This window comes from Oxyura jamaicensis, chromosome 8 (genome assembly GCF_011077185.1).
Source record: "Oxyura jamaicensis isolate SHBP4307 breed ruddy duck chromosome 8, BPBGC_Ojam_1.0, whole genome shotgun sequence".
Classification (NCBI taxonomy): domain Eukaryota; kingdom Metazoa; phylum Chordata; class Aves; order Anseriformes; family Anatidae; genus Oxyura; species Oxyura jamaicensis.
In genome coordinates, this window is record NC_048900.1 from 31,784,106 (window position 1) to 31,809,846 (window position 25,741).

At 42.2% G+C, this 25,741-nt stretch overlaps 1 protein-coding gene across 1 annotated transcript in view; it reads right to left on the reverse strand.

Annotated features, from left to right (window-relative positions):
* Positions 1–1,016: 1,016 nt before the first annotated feature.
* ERICH3 (glutamate rich 3) overlaps positions 1,017–25,741 on the reverse strand; it is a gene marked incomplete at its 5' end in the record, with an annotated part of 31,280 nt that continues 6,555 nt past the window's right edge. Inside the window, 14 exons of the mRNA XM_035333399.1 lie at positions 1,017–2,528; positions 3,036–4,834; positions 10,146–10,649; positions 11,978–12,199; positions 14,362–14,660; positions 15,431–15,617; positions 16,983–17,163; positions 17,586–17,804; positions 19,125–19,280; positions 19,772–19,852; positions 20,515–20,643; positions 22,232–22,306; positions 23,187–23,312; positions 24,720–24,813. Coding sequence (XP_035189290.1) covers positions 2,457–2,528; positions 3,036–4,834; positions 10,146–10,649; positions 11,978–12,199; positions 14,362–14,660; positions 15,431–15,617; positions 16,983–17,163; positions 17,586–17,804; positions 19,125–19,280; positions 19,772–19,852; positions 20,515–20,643; positions 22,232–22,306; positions 23,187–23,312; positions 24,720–24,813 — 4,144 coding nt within the window. The remainder of the gene's footprint in view (positions 2,529–3,035; positions 4,835–10,145; positions 10,650–11,977; positions 12,200–14,361; positions 14,661–15,430; positions 15,618–16,982; positions 17,164–17,585; positions 17,805–19,124; positions 19,281–19,771; positions 19,853–20,514; positions 20,644–22,231; positions 22,307–23,186; positions 23,313–24,719; positions 24,814–25,741) is intronic.

Sequence of the window (25,741 nt, forward strand, 5' to 3'; positions counted from 1 at the left end):
TGAATGTCAGGTATCTTCAAAGGAAGATTCTACCCACAAGGAAAAAAAAAAAAAAAAAAAAAAAAAAAAAAAAACACTCATGGCTGAAGTGCCAGGAGCAGAGGCTGGAGGCTGGCAAGAAGCTACTCCAGGAGTCTCCTGCTGGGCCGGCTGCATGCACAACACTGTGGGGCAGGGCTCCTGCCACCGCCTCGCCTGCTGCCATTCAGCAGCCGCAGAAGGGACAAGGACGCACTGCGGTAGAGATGCTGCCCCGAAGCCGAAGCTGGAGGGACCCCTGCCTCAGGCAGAGCCACACGTGGCTCCCTTGCTCCAACATGGAGTCAGTGCTGCAATGGAGACTCTGCTCCTGTTCCCTGTGCTCTTGTTTTGCAGAGTGAGAGTATTTAACAGCATTTTAAGATGCTTTGCTGATCACTCTGGCACTTACCTACGAGACACAAATTTCTTACCTTTCCCATTTTCATCCTGTGCTCAGTAAAGCAGATAAATCTCAAACAAGCCAGTTGTTTGGTTTGTGACTTTCCTGAGTACAGCCTTAGCTGTAATCCTGAACCTTCCAGGGAATCACTGCTAAGGCAAATCCCTGCATTCCCCTCTCTCGCCTTTGTCCACCCTGAGCAACCTGTGTGTATGCATGTGCATTTGTAAAACACTTTGGTCTGGTCATGGCCACAAGCCACATCCATTTGTTCTTCATACAGATCTGTATGATCAAGTTTTAGTAGCACAAACACTCAATCCAACATTACTTAGTCATTCAGTTAGAAAGCAGAGATAACTACTGAAGACAAGGCCCTACTTGATTGCCAATTATTATTCTTACGATTTAACCATTTGCAAAAATTAAATGAACTACACAGACTACATCATGGTTGTTTTTTTTTGTTTGTTTGTTTTTAATAGACCCAATAAATATGCAGATGTGCAAATGTGTAGAGAAAAAAAAACCTTGGAGACGGTCATTAGCATTAATTTAAGTTCCGAACACTTTGTACACCAGGTGTATTCAACTGTAGAGTATGTAAACACAGGTAATCTATTTACTGTAGTTTTTTATGTTGAGCAACACTGGAAATGTCTTGGTCCAGAGAATAAGCCAATACTGATTTTATGGACACTCCCTGGTTAAAAGGACCATTGCTGAGTTCTCAGAAGTCGAACACATGCTTTGTAAGCAAATATTGCCTATCTTGCACAGAATAAACATTTCCACTGCACCACAAAGGATCACTTAATGCAATGCTTTGTTGAAGCTGCTGATGACAGTAAAGCTATGAGTCTTCTTTGTCTGCTTTCTTCTTTCAAAATACTTCCTGGTATCCAGATTAAAAATACAAATGCAACCATCTTTAGTACAGGAGGAAACAAAACCAAATTGATCGCTTTTAAATTTGTATGTGTTTAAATGTGTATCGATCTTAAATAATTTAGAGTAACAAACCTGTCAAAATCCTGCTTGTTTCAGTTCCTTTCCTGATCTGAAAACCGAGCTACAGCCATGTGCCGCTATGCTTACCACCCCTGTGCCTGGCGGGCAGGACCTCAGGGTCCCTCCAGAGGTGGAGGAGCTGAAAAGGGCAGCAGAGACCCACAGCCAATCTGGGGTTGAAACGTCCTTATTCTGAACCACATGCTGCCACGGGCCCAGCAGCAGTTCCACCACAGGCTGCATGGGCCTGGGGAGTTACACCTAACACCAGTAAAAGCAAAAGGCTCAGGCTTTCCTCATTTACATTATATATAGATGAGTTACAACTGCTTTGATTTAACATTTCCCAACATCTTTTCAAAATTCTGAGAACGCACTGCAGTGTGGCCTGGCTCTGCATGGTGAGCCCTCCCCAGCAGCCTCCCCTGCACACAGCACTTGCCGTGACGGGGCCGTTTCCCACTCCTGCTGCAACACCCCTGTGCCCCTCACCAGATCAAACCACCAATGTGCTCAAGTGCCCTGCGCATGATAAAGAAGACGCAACCCCATCTCACAGTGAAGAGTTTACAGTTTAAAAAGCCAAATAACTCACAGAAAAATGGACAGAGAGGAGATACAGTCAAGCACATACACTCAGACATACATTTGTAGTCCTACAGTAACACAGAGCACCTATCCTTATCTGTCACTCCTATCAGCCAGCAGAAGCAAGGGGTGTCTGGGGAGGATGGGAAGTTCACCACTGAAATATTTCTCTGGGTTTTGGAAATAGTAAGCGTGGCAGCTGTGGAACAATCCTTGTGATTGTGGTCTTCATAACTACGAAGGAGTGCTGTTCCCCAGGCTGGCATACACTTGCTAATTTGAGCTATCCGCTGCACTCTGAGAAGCTGCTGTAGGAGAATGTGACAGACAGTTGTACTTGCAAAGTAAAATAAAGGAGTGAGTATCCCAAAGGGCACAAATCTAGTAGATGTGTAAATGTTGCAGAAAACAGCACTGAAGAAGCTGCAGAAAAAGCTTAGAGGACAGTCTCTTCCTTGTCCTGGGGCCCTATGGAGGGCACAACAGCTGCATCCAGGTTTACAACATCCTAGGAAATGATGATAAAAATATTAGCTTTACAGAAAATAGGCTTAACAGAGGTACAGAGATACCACTGTAAGACACTTCCTGCAGCTAGATGCCAGAGCAACCAGAGAAGCCAGCTGCTGCTGCTGGCCTGCAGCACAGAGCTCACAGGGAGTGACAGCAGCAGTGGTGACAAAGAGGCCGCTCCGCACCGCCGGCAGCACTGGGAGCAGGAGCAGTGCTGCTGGGAGCCAGGAGCAGAGGGCACTGGGCATGGCTGGAGGGCCAAGAGGACGGGACTGCAAGCTTTAGCACCATGGCGAAGGTACATGCAACAGGGCTTCAGGAACAGGTAAGCATGCAGAAGCTGCCACACAGAAGGATTTGTCATCTTGTACCCCAGTGGCAGATTCTTAATGGAACCATAAGAAAGCAGCAGTGAGAATATGAGACATCCTCTGCTCCCAACAGCCATGAGCCTGGGGACATGAAGAGGAATGTGCCAGCAGCAGGCCCAGGCAGGACTTACCTCACAGCAGCTCCCATCCATGGCAGCAGCTTCCTCATCTGGGCTTCCTCGCACGGGACTTTCCTTCCTCTGATCCTGCACCCAAGAGTCTCCCTGTGCGTCTTCAGAGACACCCTCAGCCTTTCTCTTCTGGGCACTTTCACTGAGGCCAGACTGTTCCCCTTCGATCTGTGCTCCCGCCTGCACTGTCCCTCCTTGGGCTGCTGGACCCTCCGCCCCTGCCGCCCCCATCCTGCTCTGTCCCCCTGCCCCTGCTCCTGTCCCCCTCTCCCACACTCCCACCTCATCACCCATCCGTCTGTCCCCAGCCACCGCCGCCTCCAGCCCCACCGCTCCCCCCCTGTTCCCTGCCTTCCCCACTGCAGTGCCAGCTGCCTCCCCAGCTGTGCTCCCCTCTGCGGGCAGCACTGGTTCCTCCACCACCTCCTTGCCAGGAGCTCTCCCCGCTCCCAGCACCATCCCATCCCAACCTGTAGCAGACTCCAGCAATCTCTGCTCTGCAGCTTTCAGCTCCTGTGGACCTGCCACCCCCGCCATGACCCCTCCACCTCCCAACTCAGCTCCGGCTTTCTCTGCAGATACTCCTATCACTAGCCCATCAAGTTCTTCTTCCATTGCTCCATCTGGCTTTGCTTCACTGCCCAAAGATGTGTTTCCAGTCAAAAGTGCTTCTGCTGAACCCTTCTCGTCTTCTGCTGTTGCTGTCTGCTCCAACAGAGATGACCCTTCACTTGCAGGATCCCTTCCAGCCTCCACCAGAGCCCCTAATCCAGATGCTACTTGTAACACAGGACCCTTGCCTGCATCCACAGACTCCTCCACCACCTCCTCCTCTGCTCTTGGGAGAGAGCTCTCTTCCACTTCTGGTGGTCTGTCAGTCTCAGACGTTGCTGTTCCTATGGCAGCATCCTTCATCTCTGCCTTCTCTTCCCCTGAAGCTTTCAGTTGGGAAAACTCATTTGGCTTTAGTTCTTCCCCGCCTGTGCAAACTTTGGTATCCCCTAATGTTTCCCTGAGAGCCCCAGGTTTATCCACAGCTTCCTCCCCTTCAGAAATAGCTTCCTCTACAGCCTCCAATCCTTCAAGGTCAGCCACGCCCGTAATCTCTTCTCCTGCCAAATTTGCATCCTCCACAGCCTCCTCTCCCTCGCATACAGCATCCTCCACGATTACCTTCCCTGCAAAACCTCCCTCCTCCACAGCCTCCTCTGCCTCAGACATGGTGTCACCCACTGTCTCCTTCAATAGAGGCTCTGCCATCCCCACTGCCTTCTCCACCCCAGAGGCCTTCTCCATGGCCTCCCCTTCTCCAGAGAGCTCCCCGGCTCCCTCACTGCTCCCAGACACTGCCCCGTCTGCCTCTCTGCCCGCCGTGCCCCCCACGCCTGCCAGTTCCTCTCCCTCACTCCCTAGCTCCTGCAGTGCTCCCACACTCTCCATCACCCTCGTCACAACTTTCTGCCCCTCAGCTACTACTTCTGCTCCAGGCACTCCCTTCCCTGGCTCCTCTTCCTTGGCATCTCCTTCTGCCATGGCCCCCCTGGCAGGTGCCAGTCCTTCCACAGCCAGCTGACCCGCCGGCACCATGGCCACCACCTCTCCCTTGGGCAGCAAACCTCCTGCCCAGGCCGCTTCCCGTCCTGCCTCGTCAGGGTGAGTGTCTCCCTCCTCAGCTGCACAGCCTTCCTGCACCGGTGCTTGTCTCTGCCCTGCCACCTGCCCTCCTCGTGCCTCTTGTTCTGCTGCCTTCTGCACATCAAGTGCTCTTGTTCCTTCTGCCAAGAAAGCTCCATCTGGTGCTAGTAAGACACAATTGAAACATTAGTTTTACTGAGAGCTGAGTTAATGCTAAGGCTGGTTTACAGGGTTAAAAACCTTATTTCTCCCAAGCAATGAAGGGACATCAGCATGGTGGCAAGAAAGAGACTTGCCATGCTGCTTCTTATCATGCACCTGTGCTCTGAATAGGTTTCTGGTGCTGCCACTCTGGCATCTGGAGTGATAAATTTAAGCAAAAACGTCAATGCATGACTGGCTTTTAGTTCTGACAGTTCTGCCTGCCCTTTCCTACTCCTTTCTCCCCCCCTCACCTGCCTAGCAGAGAGCTTGTGTGTGTACACAAAATAGCTGTAAGCTTGACAATAACACTCAAAATTCAGAAATGGGTGGTAAACTGCTCGTATAAAATATGCATACATGGGAAGAAGAACACACAGCTGTTCATGCAAAGTAATTGCTTCCCATGCATTCTGTAATTATACCTGGGGAATAATACAGGGCCTCTTCCTACACCCTGGGAATTTAACAGCAATTATTCCTCATTGAATTTGGTGCTCCAGGACCTGTCCCTGGGCAGGCACCTCCAGCAGGCTGTGCTGCTGCACCTGTGTTTTGCACAAACGCAGCAGGTTCTTATTTAGAAAATGGGACATTTTGTGCCAGTGAAGAGAGCAAGGAGCAATGTCCTTCCCAAGCTACCCTTTCGCAAACTGGGCAAAGGCTCTCTTGCCCCAAATTGTCTCACGCTGTTTGACTTATTTGATGTTCTTGCACTACTGCTGTACTCCAAAATCATTGCTTTTTGCTGTCTGCTTGGGCACGCACGCATGCAACAAAACCCCATCTCTGGAACAGCAGCCAAAGAGGACTCCAGGTGACCAACAGGCCGAGAGGACAATATTTGTCTCTCATCTCTGCCAGCAGGAGTGGAGCCCATGTCTGGTTTCCCACCACCCTTCCACTGGCCTTCCTTACTCCCCGCTGCCCCCATCCCCTCCTGCCCTTCGGAGCTGGATGTGATCACTCACTAGGTAGGTCAGCTGCACAGGAGTGCAGAAGGTGCACAAGGTAGCTCAAGCAGCTGCAGACAGTAAAGGAGCCAGAATAAAGGACAGGTTCAGAAGAAATTGTACAGAGAGAGAATGGAGACCACAAAAGGAGAGGAGAGAGCACAGAAAGCTGATTCCTCCCACCAGTCCATGCATCACCTGAACACTAGACCACACTTCAAAATTAATAACTCCATATTGCATGTTGCAATATGAGAAACCATGCCTTCATGCAAAAGCACCTTATATGTACTTATATGTACTACTAGTGTCCTGGCCTGTATAATTAAAATTCTTCTTTTATATATATATATACATGTGTATATATATAGGTCTTTCTTAATTAATTGTCAATCACTGTCATATTCAATGACTAGACAAACTCATGGACATCAGATCCATAAATGGACATAAAAAGGCATAAGCAGGCATCTTTTTTCTAACAGCTATTGTACAACAGATCTGAGTACAGGAGAGCTGTGAAGTGACTGAAACACAGAAAACAGAGCCTCTCACGTCCTTGTGAACAGCATCTTCTCTCACCACTGTGAGACACAAACTACCATGAGAAATGTGCCTCTGGGCTAATTTGTTGAGCACTTCTGCTACCAGGAGGTCTGCTAGAAAAGAATTGTTTGCTTAAAAATAATTACAGTAAGATTGACTGACCTGGCAGCTAGCCTCATTCAAATTGTCCATCTGCCTCTGCCATGGAGTGACAAATAGCCTTCCAGAATCTGCTCTGGAGGATGCATCTGTCCCTGTTTAAGAATATATTTAACCCACGGAAATACTGTCTTGCCTCAACACGTTTACTTGTAGAGGTCTTCCGTGAATCGCTGTCTCTTCTAGGTATCACGTATTCAAGCCACATGTAATTGCATTTAACTGAATGTTCCCTCCAACATTATATTAAGATAAATGGTTATCAGTTCTTCTGAGGCTGGAGAAAGTGCACCTGATTTTTTTACATGTAGCTGTGTATATGGAATTTAATCTGTCTGCTGCTTCAGAATCAATGAAAAGTTCCACAAGGAGTGGGAGAGGTCTTGTTGCCACAGTCTTTTCTTGCCACAAACTTGCATTCTTCTCTTCCCAAATCCTTGCTTCTCCCTTGCCAGTGCACATCCTGTGATCTCTCACTTTTTTCCTATGAGGTTAGGCTTTTTGTTTGTTTTTGTTTGTTTTGTACACTGTCGATTCTATCTTTCTACTTGGCCACATATGTTACTTTTCTTCTTTTTTCATTTTTGTTTTTATTTTTTCTTCTCCTTACTCCTGTGGTTTCTCCCCCTTCCTGCTTACACCTCTCCTTTCTTCCCAACGAGAACCCTGCACCCACACAGCTCTGAAGAGAAGCAAGAGAAAATTTTAAAAAGACCATTTCAGTTGATGTTACAGAAAGCACTTGCTCAGCATGAAGGCCTTTTTGCCTGCACCACAGGTCCTAAAAAGTATTGATGGCTTCACTGCTGCTTTGACATTGCATCTAGGTGAATCACTAAGATCTGCTTAGCAAGGAACCACAAAAGATGGTCAGGGAAGTTCACAGGAGATCACTTACAAGGTTGCTCCTGGGACCCAAGATCCTGACAAAGGTCTTCGAGCAATAGCGCACAGCCTGTTTGATTCATTCTGCTGTTCCAGTGCTGAAGAGAAGACAAGAAGCTTTCCACTCCAGGACATCCCTTTGCTGGCTCAGGCTGATGTCCAGGCAGCACTTCCTTCAGACTCAATGAAATACCAAATGCTTTGCTAGCTTGCTAGCTGTTGTGCACATTGTTTTGCTTTGACCTGGTTATGGGCCTGAAGTCTGACTACCTGGAAGTTGAAATTCTTTCCAGTTTTCTGCCTATGTAATACTTGACAGAAGAGAAACTGACAGTCTGATAGATAGTCTGATAAACACAGAGCCCAGGGATGGATGGGAAACACTGATCATAAGAATTCTCTCATGGGATCAGCAATATCTCCTTGTCACAAAGAGCACAGCAAGATCAGAAGATGCACAGCAGGAGCCCAACCCAGGTATTTCCATACTTCTGAGAGATCTTGTCACGCCACTGTTTATGATTTGCAAAGACACACTCTCGTGGAGCATTTTGCACCATTTGCTTCCTTCAGCATATATGAATTACTGCAATAATTTATTTCTGCACTGTTAATGACAGCATTGTTTTGGAGAAATCCTGTCAGAAGCGGAGCACAATTGGTCTCATCAGGGCAAACAGAAACAGTGTCCTATCTATCTCATGCAAACACAGGCTGGAAAGCTGATGAGAATGACCAGCCCCATGGAGAAGTTCATGGGAAAAAAAAACAGAAGCCCAAGAGTGGACTGAGAACGAGTTTTGACACAGCAGAGGACTGAGTGCTTTCAGCTCTCCTAGTGTCTCGGGGGGCTCATAGCCCTCAACATTTTGGAGGGCTGGAGTAGTGGAAGTTGGAATCACATGGCATATTTTTAACTATAAACATCCTTGTAGTTTGCAATTTGAATCTTTATCATGTTTGCCACTGTGCTAAGTGCCTAGAAGAAGCTAAGATTCCCACGTGAGTTTTGTTACCCCACAATTTATCTTTCAACATGCTAATTATATCTCAAAAAAGGTGTATTTTCTTCCTTTATTTCTCTAGACACAGCTTCTTGGCAATTCCTTATTTGCTATAAAATTCACCTATACGACTCCTATGTGGACACGGAAAAAGCCATTTTCAATTTACAATTGCAAACTCTTATCTGTATTTTTTATGATTCAACAATTTTTCTTGTTCTTCCTCTGTCCCTGCTTGATCTGGTCTACCCCTGAATCTCAGGTAGTCTTCTGGCAGCAGAGATGATGCAGGGCTTGGCTAAGAATGCTGCTTATATATATCTATATATAAATATGCTGTTACCATGTAACATTTGGACATTCTATCTGTACTTGATAGAGGGTCTCTGTTCAAACCTAGAGCCATAAAACGAAGTGCATTGAATGTAAGCATATGAGAATTTATGCTAAGAACAATGCTATCATCTTACACTAACTCAGCATGAGATTGCTACCTTTACACATTCATTTGATCTCTTTGGTTTTGTATTACCATGTAATTTCCTGTTCTGTATGTTTTTAGAGTTCTTTCTTCTTCAACAGTCCGTACTCAGCTCATCTGAGTCTAGTGGTGAAGCTGCTTAAATTCAAGTTCCTTTCATACAAGTGAAGAGACAGGTTCCAGAAGCAAATATCTTTGAAGACTTCACAGCATTATTCAATGAAGAGTATGTTACTGTCTACTGACTCAATTCTGAATGCATAACAAAGCAAAAGCAATGCACGAGACAGTCAAAGTAACCCAGCGGCAACAGATTTGTCAAGCATTAAGCTCCAGCATTTGAAGAGTTTATTCCACACACAGCTGTCTCAGATACATGCACTGCAGTGAACAGAAAGCAATAGAAACAGAACCAAAAACTTGAAACAAATGAAAAGCAGTATACATTCCACTGCTAATGGAGCGTAGAGAAAGACAATTAGAAATTTAATCTGCCATGGCTTGTGCCTCTCCTTCTTTATGTAAACACCAGTGCAGGTGACCATTCTGTTATACTGCCTGATTTAACATCCAGGAAATTTCTCCCATAACCTAAATGACATTGTAAAGCAAGGGCTTATATTTTTCCCCTTCTTCAAATATAATAATGCAGACATTGCTTATATGGCTAACCCTCTTTTACGTGCCCATTATATATAAAGGTAAAGTTGAAACCACAAGATCCCATTTATCAGAAAATTGAGGTGTCACGCAACTAACAGATCTGCTCCTTGCCAACAAATCCATGACAGAGTGAAGCAAAACAACTATGGAACTACTGGTGTGGTTTTGATCCTCATCTGCTGCACCATGATTTACATAGCATTTTTTTGGTGTTCTTTTTGAATCTAGTATTTCCACATTATGAAGAGAATTCCCCAGTCTGGCACACTGATTCTCTTATAAGTAATGAATTATGTTTGGATTTTACAGTAATTTCATATGTGAAACCTAACCTGTGAAGTAAAAAAAAAAAAAAGAATAGCCAAAGCCTTACACTGGAAACACTAGAAAAGAAACAAACAAACAAAAAATGAGGCTACATTCTGGTTATTTAGCTCACAGCAATATATATAGTATTCCAGTAGCTTGAAAACAGTCCAGCAACTGCATTCCCCTTGCTGCACCATGACTTAGTATAAAGGCAAATACAGCAACAGTTGCATTCACAGATCACATCACAGTTCTGCAGGGGGACTGTACTCACCACCTCCTTTGTCACTCTGAGGAAGTTCTTCATTTCTGTTCTCCACTTCCATTATATTATTTTCCAAAGGCACTAGAACATCTTTCTCCCCATTGTCCCTCTTGTTACTTGCATTCTTCTCCCCATCTTCTTTTATGTTACTTTCTACTGCCCCAGCCTGTCTGAGTTCCCAATTAACTTCAGGACTTTGATGCTGTATTGCCATTATGTTTTCATGAAAAATTTCAGTATCTTCCCCTGCTGGTAGATCTTCTGGTTTTGTCTTTTCTGCTTCATGTATGCCTTCCTTTTCCAGTGTAAAAGTTTCCTGATTGTCCTCTGTTCTGAACAGTTTATTTTCCCCATTCTCATTTCCGTACTGTGCATGTGCTTTGTTATCAGATGCCTTTTTGACATCATACTCCTCTTTGCCCTTAACATTTTCTACCATCTTTTCAACATCAGAGTCATCTCCACTGCTATACTGAGCACTGGTGGATGAGAGAGAATGTGCAGACCTCCTACCTAGAACTAGAAAACACAATTTATTTTAGCATTTGTCACTAAGACATTTGTATTCATTGGCCACAGACAGATACTCATCTGATATCAACCTCTGAATTAAACCATCTGAAGATATTGTGACAAAACTCCAATAACGGTAATATGAGAGCATTGCCCGCATGTATCAGTGTTAAAATCAAAGCCATTTAACATATATTTTTTTTCTGATAATGGAAATGAACCTCAGTAGCTCCATCACTCACAAAAAATACAGTTTCAAAAGCCCCTGTAAATATGGTTAAGTTTTAGAATAGTATCTTGAGCTCTGTTTGATAAAAGATTTCAACAATAGCAGCCATCCTTCAGTGCACTCCTGTTATAGAATCATAGAATCAATTCAGGTTGGAAAAGACCCCTAAGATCATCTAGTCCAACCTTTAACCTCGTACTGAAGTCCACCATTAAACCATGCTACTACTTTCTAAATCTACGTTTCTTGAAGACCTTCAGAGATGGTAAATTATCTTAGTGAATATCATAAAGATATCCAAAATCATATGTAAAACACTCAAGTTGAATAAGAAATGAAGCTCACTGTATCCTTTAATAAAACATACATGGAGCATCATTTGAAATTCATAAATGGAAAATTTGCAGGGAAAAAAAAATCAGTGATAATTCTTCAATAACTTTTAACCAAACAGTAGAGATTATTGTTCTAACAGGCATTGCCAGTGTCCAAAGTTCACATGGATTCAAGACGAGATTAGTCAAACTCAAGGAAGAAAAAGCCATTTAGGCCTACTAAGTACAAGGGACCACCGTTGACTCCAGTGGTGGGAAAACACAGTGGGGAAGCAGAGCCAGAGATCTAGCAGAGTATAAAACTGAGGTTTATTCAGAATTTATGTCATTAAAGACAGCAGTTCTGAAATGCAAGGTGTTTTGTCAGGTTTCCTGGTGACTTCTCAGATAAAAGTGCACATCCTCAGGAAGTGTAAGTGGTCATAGCTTCACAGATGTTGTTTACCATTAAGTGCTTATCTGTCCCAAGTATTTAGAGCTACTAATCTCTAACGGTGCCAACTTGCACCATCTCCATTTCTGCAACTAAACAGTTCAGCCATGTCTACTGTGAGCTGGCACATGCTTACATTGCCCCATACGGTTAGCTTTTTTCCGTGATGGTGGGATTGATAAGAACACAGGTAAGATGGCTATATTTTACCAGTTCAGTAGGTAGCACATGATCTTTTCTATGCAGACTCAACATACGTTACTGGACATGCACGACATATAAAACATGCATCAGGTCGACTTCTCTAAGCCTCATTATAAAAAAAACTAACCTTGTTTGTCATCCTCCAAGTCACTGTCAGAATACCCATCACTTTCATCTCTCTCACTGACAGAGGCCTGCAGTGCCTTCTGTGATGAGTTTTCACTCTCCTTTTCATAGTCTAAATTAAGTTTTTCATCATCCGGGGATGACTTTGACATTCCATTTCTTTGATCACTACTCTGTCCTTCTTCATTATCTTCTTCTTCTGCTTCAAAATCTTCATCATAGTCTAAAATAAAAGAATCATACTGTGAGACAGGAAATGGAATTCACATCTACTAAAGCTCTTTTTCAGCAGACAAAGGTTAACTTCATTAATTTCCTTTTCCCTTTTCATTTGTTCACTCGTTGTAAAAGCCATGAGAGAATCTAAAACCACAGACAGGAATAGCAAGAGCACATTATCGTAAAAAAGCATCACATTCCTCATAGATAGAGTAGCACAAGTGCAATAAAGCTACCGAGTGACGTACAAAGTATGATTAATACATTAAAAACAAAATAAATAAAAAAAACATTAGCCATTGAGAGGACTACAAGAATTAAGAGTTAGGCAAACTCGGAAATAAAATGCAAGACACTCTCTTATTACAGTAGAAAAACTCATTGCAATGAGAAAAAAATAGAAGCAATAGAAAAAAGTGGATAAAGATAATATATGGTAGCACAAAGTAAGTTAAATGACACAGCTAATTAACAAAGAATTGCCTTACAAACTGAGTTAATTAATTAAATCCAGGCAAAGGGTGCTGCAGAGGAACATTCTGCTATCACACTATTCTAATTTGCTCATTTAGTTCCCAGATGAAATCCTAGTACAAATGACGCTTACAGCAGCATTACTATTTTTACATCAACAGGGTCTGGATTTCTTTCCAGGCTACTAGCCTGACCTGTAACATAAGATAGATAACTTTGCTCAGCTCTATAGGTAAAAGCTGTCTTCATGCATATGCATTAAAGCATCCTTTCGTTTCCAGCCAGGAGTGCACTATTTTAAATCCCAGTCACCAGAAAGATTAGTGATGTCCGTGATTTCCATTTAAAATTCAGTAATTCCACTGCTACCACTAGCTCACTGCATATGCTGCAGAGAAGCAACACGCCTGCATTGTGATGGAGAACTGTCACCACTGACACACCAGCTGTCCCTCTTGGCCATAATTTCTCACCTTTCACCATAATTGCTCACTTCTTTTTTCTTTTCATCAGTGCTTTTAAAGTCCTGAAGTGACAGAATGCCATGGGCAGAAGTGACGATTATCTGATGCAGAAGCAACTAAGCAAATAAACAATTACCCAGACAACATAGATTAAGGGAATACGTATATTTTTTTCTGTATTAAAAATCAATTGAGTTTCCAACTGCATTGTTGGAAACAAGGCCTCTTTAGGTAACTGTCAGAAAGATGCCTACCACCCTGGAAGGAAAGAGGCTTGATTAATCACAAAAGCACATCCGCTAGGACTAACAGGGAAGCTGTGCAGTAGCACTGCAGAATTAGGAAAGTAAAAATAGGATTAGGAAGTAAAAATGAAAATCTTTCTCTGAGTAGTAACACTTACTCTGAAAAAGGCATTTTAACAAGGAGTGAAAGAACAGGTGGAGCTAGCTGTCTCTTCCTTTAGGGGCAGGCAGAGGTGTACACAGACTGATGACAAGAGAGACTGGCCTTACATGGCACTGGGAAAATGCCACATTCTCAGCATGAAGTTGGAGCTGCTACACATCATTTTTATACCATTATTTTCAATTATTTTCATTATTTTTATACCACAAATATCATTTTTGTCCACCACATGAAACATCCCTTGGGCAAACAGAGCAATGGCAGCCTCTCTCTGGTCTTTGTTTTTAAATCTCTGTCAACAGAAACCAGGTGGGACTCAATCAAAAGGGGCAAGGTCAGCCAGGTACAGCTATCAATGGGAGTGCTAGGTAAAGGGAAAGGATGATCATCACAGCAGGGTCAGAGCAGAGGAGGCAAGAAAGGTGAGCTGGGAGGCCAGAGACAAAGGGAACAAATGTTCAGACGAGTGAGGAAGCTGGAGATTAGGGTGGGTGGCAGGTACATGGTGCCTGGGGCTGTGTGATGGAGAAGGGACTGGAAAGAGCTTTACGTGAACAAAGCATCTTGGTGCCGCTGGCAACAGATGAGAGAGAAGACTGAGGTATTTCACCTGGCTCTCAATCTTGCTGTCATTTTGCTGCTATGTGTTCCTCCCAGCTATCAGACACTGATAACTTCACCATCGTCATCATTTTTCTCACACACAAGCTGTCCTAAGAGTGTATACCACCAAGTGAGCTGGAGGCCCACAGTCCCATACCTTCTCCAGAATTACCCTCTCCTATTTTTCATCCCCCGCTTGCGTTTTGGAATACTGTACCATTTTTACCAGTGTCTTCCTGACTATCTTCAGTCTCACGATTTAATAGTTTTTTCCTTTCTTCTCCTCTATACTCCTGTCCAGTCTCCATTTTCTCTTCAATGGTTTCCAAACTTGCTTCATGACCTGGTAAGATGACTAACACCAAATCTGTGCTTGATTTCTGTTCAACACTGCTATCACTTGGCTCACTGTGCGCTCCACCTTTCCAGGAACCCACTTGCTTTTCCTCATAGTCCTTCTCCATCTTTCTCTTGGGAGGGGATGGCTTTTTGTCCAGACCCATGGCAATAATGCACCTACCAAAAAAAAAAAAAAAAAGGATAACAATGAAAAACAGTAAAAACAGGAGACAGTGAGCTCTTCAGCTCATTACCAGTTTTGAGATCAGGCACATATCTGCCTCCACTTCACCTCTCAGACAACAAGGATACTAATAATGACTGGCTTTGAGAAGCACCCTAAAATCTTCAAGTACTCCACAAACACAGATGCAATTCTCCCTTGAAGGACAGTAAGGCAATCTGCACTTAAAGGTGACAACTGAAGGATAAGCAGTTTAAAGTCAAAATTATCAAAAGTGTTCATTAATTTCAAGCTATACCAAGCATGATCTGCAAAGACATAATCACTGTGAAAGGCAGACAAGCTCCAAGTCAGAGGTGTGCTGGATAAAGATCCTGCATTATCAACAAGTAAAGAAGCAGTAACACAGGTTTTATGAATATAACATTTTTAATTTGCCTGCTGGGTCAAATAACTGTGGGTGAAGAGGGGTATTGAATTTGGATTATTTAAAATTTCTGTTCTGTTTTTTATCTAACAGAAATCCAAACATCTGAAAATCTAAAATATTGCATCAGCTGACTTTGATGACATCCTTGAATGTAGGAGTTTGAAGGGTAAGCTTAATTATGCATGTTGCAAGGGGTACTCAGAAACTGACCAGGTTCTACAGAACTGTGGAATGCCAGAAAGATTTAAAGATTTAAAAAGAGGAAAGAAGTGATAAATACTCTAAAAACTGGGCTGCTAAGACCTTGTGAAAAAAGTGCATGTTACTCCATACCTATAGCAAGGAGATGCTCCTTCCACATTAAGGAAACCAAAGTATCCGTGTCTGCCTCCCAGCCTGGAACGCTTCTGATGTTTGTACTCACAGCAAGAGCTCAACCTGTCCACTTGCATCCCATTAAGAAAAAAGGTGAGGCTGAATGGGAAACCGTGGTGCCTCTTTGAGACAAACTGGAAAGTCTCTGTAACCACAGAAAGGAAAGAGTTCAAAGAAAAAGCTTGTGCTTTATGGTCAGCCCACTGCACTTGTTGTATCTCATCTACATCATTGCCACAGCATCCAGCCCTCTGAGGTCAGGTCCTTCCATTCTCAGCTGTATTAGTTAGTTGGTAAAACTCTACCCTCCTCCAAACACAACAGTCTTATCTCTTTCCAACCCAGGAGTACCAGGATGGACACACCTGCAACAAGCTAATACATCGCCAGTTTAGCCACTTGCTGCTACAGCATGAATAGAAACCAGACACTCTCATCTCAAAAAAAAAAAAAAAAAATTACTTACACATATTAGTGGCTCTGGGCCTGAAGTAATATGATCTTACTCATAGCAACACTAAGCAGCTGAAAGCTACTGTTTGTGGAGTTTTTTCAGGCTACTCTGCAAGGGCACTGTTAGGCATCCAAACATAAGCGCACTGAGGCTCCTACCCAGCTCCATTCCAAGAGAGACTGATTTGTACTGCCTTTAACTGCAGTTCATGGTGTCCTTTCAAAGTAAAATGAGCACACACAAGTAGGGAGGAAGCTGCGCTACTCCAGCAGGTTCCCTAAGAGGTATGAATGTGGCTCAGAATAACAGGAGGACACACAAAGGATACCTTCTTGCACAGCTGGGACAAAGCCACAATGAGTATCTTTAAATCAGATCTGTGGGGACACTGCAATGCATCCATAACCCCAGTGGACAGACTGAAGTGCAGGGATCTCTGCACCATCTTCCCATATACAGTAGGAATGCAAATGCAGACACAGTGGGTTCTGTGAGCTGGAATGAGGGGTATAGCTCTCTTTCTCACAAGTGAAAATCTCCCAGTCATTTCCTCTTCCTAATTTTCCAGAACATAGTTTGACTTTTACTGACGAGATAAACCAGTGTTAGTAACCCTTAAGAAACTGATGGAGTCACGTTCATATAAAAGAGATGGAAACTGGGCTCTCACTAGGTACTTTTCTTTCTGGAATAAGAAACATGCATTGATATAGTATAGCAAGTCAAAAAAAAAAAAAAGATATTTATGGACGGTTTACTGCTACAACTATTTTATTAATCATACACCTCTACACAAAATTAATCTAATCTAACAGTATTTTGATAAATCAGTTCTCTAAACTCCTTCTAACATAATTTTCAAAAGTAATTGCAACCTCAATTTCAATTATGAAACTGTAGATCCAGATTTCTGTTTGAAGGCAGATGGTGAGAAATCCCTGGATGCACGTATCTTGACAGAGCTCAGCTGAAATCATTTTGATATCACATCAGTATTTTAGCCAAAAAGAAAATGCTGCCAGAATCAAAATGAACTCTTCCACTCTTTATCCTTACCTCCTTCCAACAGCTTGCCTTTGTAGACACAAAGGTTTTCTCCTCCACAGTGCTGTTGACAGACTTTGACTTCATCTTTATAATCAGCATCATCATGAGATAAATGCACACTTTTTCCTAGAAAGATCATGGTAACAAATGCATTGCTGCGTAATGAGGGCTTAGGTAATCCTCCAGAATTCTGCAGCAGAAAATACATAAAAATGCACTCAGCTTCCAACAATAACAAAAGGTGAGCACAATGATGATACACATGCTGCATAAACCTGAAACTTTCACTCTTTTAAGACAGTCCTTCAGCTGCTTAAGCTGAAAAGTGTTTTGTAGCGTACAGAAGGGCAAGGAAAGATTTCGGACTGAAAATCCACTTCATTGAATTGCCTGAGATTGCAGAGACCAGCTTTAATGACCGATATAGTCCATTCCAATCCTGTGTTCCTGTAACTTCACTTCCAGGAAGCATTACTGGCTGGAGATCTAGTGTAACAGATGAAGTTTTCATACACTCAGGGTGCTTCATAAATCCCCCTGAAGTTCTGAATATATCAGTGAGGACGGTAATATACCTGTACGTAAACAGAGAAGTAGAAAGAGATAACTTACCTTTGTTAAAAGTTGCTCTAAGCCATTTGGTGTGGTGGGGGGGCGAAATCGTCTCCCTCTGGGCATCCCACTTCTTGTTGCCTTTACACTCTTGTCTCCTTTTTGTAGAGGGGGAGGTGGCACTGGTATCACATAATTGTTAATGACAGGGAGTCGATATGGGGATTTACCAGTCACATATTCTATTGAGTTCATAAGTCTTAACTCAGTCTTCTCCCCCTGAAAAAAAAAAAAAAACATGTTCAACAGGTCATGCACAAATAGCTACTAAGCATATTGTACTAACCATGGTTTTACTCTATTACTTTTAGAAACACACATACTTGTAGAATTGCATCCCTCTACAATTTTGTTCTGTGAAAACATTTCTGTGCTAAACTCCTTTTTTTTCCAATTTACAAAGTAACAGGCACAAATGGAGAAACTAAGATCAGATTGGCTTAAAATGTCACACATAGATATACACAGTATTGTAAACCACGTACTACTAGTAACCATGCAGAGCCCTGATCACGGGCAGATGGAACTCTGCACAACCCCACAGCACTGCTATATTCTCTCCGCTGGCAAGCAAATTCCAAAGGAGGCAGAATCTTCCAATAACAGCATAATTTGGCACCAACTATATGAGGTGTGGCTCACAATGCTTCTTTCCCATTTGTAGTGGAGGTTTAGTCCTCCTTCAGGATGAAATGCAGACAGAACACCGGGGTCCTGAAATGGAAGACATGATACTCTGCACACATTGCATTCACTGTATCTGAGCTCTTTGACATGTCTTTATAATATATAACTAATTTAGTTGTTTTGTCAGTAGAAAGCATTAAAGAAACCATTTAAATCACACGTAATATGAGAGTAGACATATATAACTACTAAATAAAGCCACAAAATTATTGGGGAAAGAATTGTGACCATCAAAATCCAGACCAAATGCACAGCAGAGGTGAGCTATTCATACAGTGTTCGCCAGTCAGTGGTAGCAGGACACGGTCCCATTCCAAAATCTTCCAGTCCCAAGGAATTCCTAATGTAAGCCAGTTACATAATGGTTTTCTAGGACGGAATACAAATCCAAATCTCACCTGAGAGTAACTGTGTACACTTGAAGACCGTTTTGTTACTCTAAAGAGTTCTTGTTCTCTGCCCCCACTAGTGGGGCTTACTAGGACAAATGGTACAAAAAAGAAAGGTTTTTGCTACTTTGCAACTGTAGATGAAAATGAAAACTTGTGACTGTGAGGAAATATTCCTGAGTTATCAGTGTTAACTGTGTGCCTGCCTTTTTCTCTACATAACAGATCTTACATTATGAAAGAGAAGTCATCACATTTTTCCTGGCTGTGATCAAGCATTAAACCATTAAGACAATGTCTTGAAAATTAAGGGGAGGATAAAAAAGAAAGTTTAGTGAAAGCTGCTAACCATTTGGTAGGCTATTATCTGCATTAAGTATATAGTTCTGGGAACTACAGTATTTAGCAGTATTACAAAACTGTCACTAAGATATATTATTTTCAGAATGAAATATGGCCTCACCCCACTAGCTAACTGCTGATCATTTTCAAGCACATGGCACTTTTGTTTAGAGCTGGAAGTCTTTGGAACAGACCCTACTACAGCACAGCTGTGAAGTGGCTGGAGTCGAAGTGGGTGTTGCATATTTCCTGGAGCTGTATGTGGTCGACAGGAAGTCTAGAAAAGGAAAAAGAAAACAGCTCGAAAATCTCAGTATATAGTTTCCAGTGCAGAGCAGTACCATACAGAAAAAAATGTAGCACTGATCAAGATAATCTGAAGTGATGAGTGGTGCTCAGGTACCTTCAGCAAATTTTTTTTGTAGTACCTTCTGATTCTGAAGAGAAAGACTCCTTTAGGGATTTCTAATTGAGCATCCAAAAACTGGAACTTCCAAAATAACCCTTGGCTATAAATCTAGCCTTTGTTACTGTCCATTCACGGTCTAACTTTGAAACAAATATAATGAACTCATAAAAACCATAGGAATATGCTATATTTTTCTGACTTGAGCACATGGGCACAGAGAATTCATAATAAAAGCATGTCTATTTTTGTTCAATACTCATCATTTTTCTGACTTTTATTTATTTCATCCTTCTCTTTTACACCCTTCAGAATATCAAGTAAAAATGTTAACATAAAAAAAAGGTTTAAAATTAACTCACTATCTTAAAAAAAGAAGACTCCTTGGATCGGTGTTGATAAGAAGGATGTCCACCGCTATAATCTGCAAGTCCAGGTGCCCTCTGTATGGGATGAAGAGGAGAAGGTCATTCAGGACTAAAAGTCTCTTTTCAGTCTGAACAAGTTATCATTATTGAAATGAAGAACCAGTTAGAACTGTACTATATATTTGGCCTTTGACCTTAGATTTTGGAATCACTGTATTTCAAGAGTATATTAACATTCCTTCTCTACATGTTAACAGAGAGTAAGAGGCTTCTGAGTCAAAGCTCCAAAGCAAAGGTTTCTGGAATGAATTTTCATCTTATTTCATCCCTTCGACCGACTCCTTTTTCTAAAAGACCTCCAATGTTTACATTACAACACGTGTAAACTTGCCTACAGCCACAGTATTTATTGACCATATTTACTGTACTGATACATACCCAACCTTGAGTGACGTGGCAGATAAAAGAAAAAGATTAAAGCAGATTTATCTCAAAGCAAAACTATTTTTATATTTTCTGATGTGCCATTCCTGCAACATTGGATTCCTTAAATTTCTCTTTAGTGACACAATCCTACAAACAGGAAACCAAATAAAAGTGATGAAGAATAAGGCTCTAGTCTGCAACAATCAGGACCATCAACGGTCTAGGCCAAGCACAGATGTCATAGGTATATGTGCACACTTTTGGTTATGTGTGCTAATATTATAGCATATGAAGCACTTGATGAAACTCACCATTTGTGAATGACTAGTTGGTTCTCCAGCCAATGAAGGATGGAGTCCATAATGATTTCTGGGACCAAGTGGTGGATGTGGGGAGTGCACAGGGCTAGCACCTTCCACTGATCTTCGGGATCGTTCCACCTAAAAGAACAAAAATGAATGTATCGAGGTATTAAAAACTAGGTATCAAACAGCAATGCTTGAGCTTGCCTTCTGCCTGTCTTTCATTGGACAGTTAAGACAATTAGCTTGACTAGACCCAATGGATGACCTGCTAAGGAAGGAAGGAAATCACGGGAAGAAGGACAGAATGAGAGAGGGATGAGGGAAAATACTTGTTCCCTTCTCTGATCCATTTCTCTGTAGCCCTCACTAGCTGCTGATCCTCCCAGATTCAATTCATCTGCCTTTCTTTCTGTGCATCTCCCAGTTCTTAGTTTGGTTGAAGGTCTCTTTTAAATTTGCTTGCCTCTGCCACTTCCTTGCCCTGACTGCTGCCCCTTCCTACCTTTTTTTTCTCAAAAGCTCCAAAGTGGACTGAGTATACTTCTGGAAATAGAGAGCTATGTCTCTCATCCTCATTTTCTCAGTTACCTGTCTTTCTTCTTTCCTTTTAGATTAGTTACGCAGACACTCACAGAATGTGTGAGAAAAAAAAAAAAAAAAAAATTTACACTGTAAATTCCTGCCAGGTTCCTGAGTACCAATGTGGCATCACAGCAGAGAAACGGGTCACATATCCACAGGCATCTCCCTTACATCTCTCACTGAAAGAAGCAGTTTTGGTTTATGTACCAATATTATCCAAGTGCAGAGTCCCCTAATAGAATGCCTTAGTCACATTCATTCCCCACAACAACTATGCTGCTTCCATCTTCTAGTAGCAGAAGTTCAGTCAGTAAATGATGTCTTTACAATTACCAGAGTGTTTTTCAAGTACATCTCTTTTCTTGATGAATTGCTCATAAATGTATTATTTAAATTCTAAAAGACTTGACATTGTTTTTCAGCTGCTCAAAGAAGCAGCTAGCTTCTCAATGCATTCTTCTTAATGTATGCAGGCTCTTAATAAAGAAATAACATGTCATATTATATTATGTATTTTATCCAAAATGAGAAAAAAATTCCCATAAACATTCAGATGACTTCATGGGGAGAACAGCCACTGACTTCTGTGGGATTTCATGGCTCTGAAACCACAGAAACAAGCTTTACTCACATCACACCAAAGTAAAGACTTCTGAAACCTCTCTTCATTACTTACGCACTGTTTCTAGTAAATATCACGTGGTTAGGCAAACAACTGATAGCATGATCAGAGTGCTCAGCAACAGTCGAATGCAGATAGTGGCTAGAATTACTAGAAGAACCACAACACTTAAATTATTCATCCAGTTCTGGTTTGCCATTTCAAACCAGAAACAGTAGAACTAGATAAGGTTAAAAAAAATGGTACCAGTAATGAGAAGCCTGGAATGGCTCATGTATGAAAGAGTCAATGACTGAGGACTCAGAAATATGCATGGAAGTTCCTGAATTACCAGATAGAAGAAGGAGATGTAACCTGGGGCAGGATCATCCTCTGCTTTCCTGTTACTTGTACTCGTCCCATAAACATCAGAGACAGGACACTTGGCTCACTAAATCTCTGGTCTAACTCATTATGGCTGTTATTTAACAAAGCCAAATTGTCATGTCCCACCAGTACTCAGTAGCACTCAAGCCTTACCTTGTTCTTCTGCAGAACCCTCTCTTTCCTCACAGAATTTTCAAGATTCCTTTTTATTTCCAGCTGATGATGACGCTATTAATGTAAGGTAAGAGGAATCTCATTAAGAGCCATAACGAGATATCAATGAATATAAGAACACTTGTTTCTGTTCTGTTTATCACTTGCCTGTTCCCTGGTCATTACCCTCATTGAACCCTGTTATAAAACTGCTGTTGACTCAATCCACTTGCATTATACCTGTGTATCTTAACATCAGCAAGGGACCAACTGAGCATTTTTAAAGCTGTAGTGATTAACTCCATCCTTGATACACAGTAGGAATATACACAAATTTAGTACTCAGATAAGATATGCAACAATTTTTTAATTAGTTTGACTATAAAAAATTTCAAACAAACTAGCCCTGTGAATATCATCTTATAATCTCTTAATTTTAAATAGTTTTACCCTCATGTACTAAAAGAAATAGGTGGATTCAGGTATACTAACTACTAAAGCTGTCATCCCATAGAATGTATCGCAGATTTATCATCTGATGGAATGAACTCCAAAGCAATCAGCTCTCAGCAGAATTACTGGTTCTAGTCTCTCCCTTGCATGCAACTTGTGCTACTGTTTCCCAATAAACATTCCCTACATGCTTTCTTCAGCCTGTTGCCCCATTTATAAGGTGACTACCAAAGTTCAGTAAGTAAGCCACTATGATAAGTGCTCCCAAGGCTGGGCAGTGTATGGCAGTGTATGGTATCGCTGTCCATGGCAGGGGTTAGAATTAGATGATCCTTAAGGTGCCTTCCAACCCAAACTATTCTATGATTCTATGTTAACAGCTAGAGGCCAGTGGAAACTTCACACAGGCTACATCACGCATAAAAATTGTCCAAGATAACAGCCACTAGCTGTCAGCAGGGAAGCATCTGAAAAGGCTTATCCATTCCTAGTAAATGCATACCTCCATGTCAAGGACCTTAAGAAATATGGCCCGAGCCAGGCACTCCTGTACATATCTCTGGTGATCCCTCCTCATAGCATTTAGCCGGTATTCTTTCTCAGGTATTATTCTTCCACTCCTTGAGATCTGCCATAAAAAATAATATGTAACTAAAAAGAAGAGAAGACAGAATAAAATATATTTCTACACAGAGCACAATTTCCCAGGAGGATTACTTTCTCATCCACTAGCTGTCATCTCTGCTTCTGCCATGGTGCTGGGACTCACCTCCCCAGCACATAACTGTAGTTTCTCTCACCCCATGGACCCTGTCAGCTAAATGAAGAGAGCGTGAGAGAAGCAGTCACATTTCCTAAAAGCTGAGTCTCAATCTTACTCTTCATGTGCTGTCACCTAACTCAGTGGAGGGGAATTAAATACTTGCCTTCCTACAGTGTAAGTGTTGCATCTGCCTCTGCTAAACAGAGTAACACCTAGGAGTGCTTAAGTGCCAGTCCTCTCTCTTTCCCAAGAAAACATGATGTTTTTTCCAAGCTGAAATGTTTGATCCTACATATACACTGTGCCATGTCATCTATTCCTGTGATCTCTTCCTACCACTGTTAGTAAGCGTCTGTGTCCAATAATCTCTTTGTTTAATACAGAGGAGTTGTGAATTGGAAAGAATCGTCTCATTCATCGCATGAAGAGAAACAGCAAATGAGTGCCTTGTTTGTCCACACTAACTATGGGCAACACAGCTTACATCTTTCAGCCTGTCAATATCATTACACTATTACACTAACAAGGGCAAGGAAATAGTGAGATCTGGGGAGGCTATAGATGCAAGCATAACACTTTTTACACTTCCCCAAGTCTGTGCTCCTTGGCATGAGGTTCTGCCACCATCTAACTATGGATTCCCTTCAATCCTGTCAGGGACTGGGTGGTGGAAACTAAAGGGGAACCCACAGCCCAAGGCAGCACCAAACACACAACTTCTCTGCCAAAGTCTCTGCAGCTTCCCTGCTGGTACATTTAATCACTTCTTCCTACAGCTGCTATACTGTCAGGGTACCAGAGGCAGCTGCTGGTTGTGGTCTGACAACACGGAACAAGAGGCTGAAACTTTTCCTTCCAGCGTTAAGCTGGCAGCAAGGAGCACAGAAGGACATGCAGCAGCCATGCCCCTGTGGAACCACCACCCACCACCCACCCATGTGCCAGCATCTCTATAGGCCCGGGTGGCCCTTGGACTTGGACATCCCAAAATGTGCTCGGTACCAGCAGTGGTATTTCCTCATCTGTACTACTGTCTTTAAAACCACTCGGCACATGGAGCTAAGCACTGAGCTCGGTATTATTATATTTGACCTGGCACAGCATCATTTCATGTGTTTGGCTAGCTGGTCAAATTCTTGCCAACAACAACATGTGCCTCTAACAAATAAACAACAGAACCATCAGTGTTTTGACTTTTCAATATTAAAATAAGAACAAAATTCTTTTCTTTTTTTTTTTTTTTCCTCAGAAAAGGAAACTTTTCAATCTCACCAGTCCTGATCTCTGAAGATGTCGTCTTATCCTGGTATTGCTGAAATACCCAGCCAGGTGTTTGTCTGTAAGGCTATTGTAGGTTGCAAGAAACCTGAAATGATATCAATACAGATGTCATAAAAGCCTCCTGGCAGCCTACTTCTTACAGCTTTTTGCTGAAGTTATAAAAAATTACCCAATAGTTTGCTGCACAAAATGCTGTATTGATGATTCACATCCAGTGTTTTTTCATATAAATGCCCATTAGATTATGTAAAAGTAATATCTTGTTGCCATGTGAAGATTCATATCAGAAACAAGTGACTTCTGCACAGCGTACAGCCGCTCAGAGCTGAACACTGTACCAGTACCAAGGCACAGCCCACACCTGAAGGCCTTCCAAGAACTCCCACAAGAGCTGCCCCAAATAATAACCTCTGACCTGTGGCATGCCATACAAAATTTAAAGTGAACAAACTGCATCTCTCTTCTATTTATTGGTGAAAAACTGTAAAACCAATGAACATGGATAACCAGACAATGCAGACCAAAGCCCTCCCTTGCTGTACCCAAGATATGCCACACATCTCTGGAAAGCGAACAGAGCTCAATCATTGCAGCTACCAATGGTCAGTGCTTCCAAAAATTGAACCTAAGACAGGAGGGTTGAACAAAAAACTGAAGCATCCATAATCTATTTTTATATAGTTCTTAGCATAACTTTACCTTATTTCAACCCCTGGAAAGCAGGACAAATAACAGTGTGATAGTAGGCTTAATTAGGCTTAATTTTTTAATGTTCTATATCCATTCACATCTGTAAAATGTGTACAATCAGATACATATTGCATAATACATTGATAGTGACCTTTCATCTGTGTAGGCAGAATATGTTTTAACTACACAATAAGAGAGCTCTTCTTCCCTTTGGCTTTAAATTTAAATGCCACTATACCTCTATTACATTTATTTCAGTGGGATCATTCAAGATAAATGTTTATTGCTAGGCTGAGTTACCATGCACAGAAGTATATTCAAGG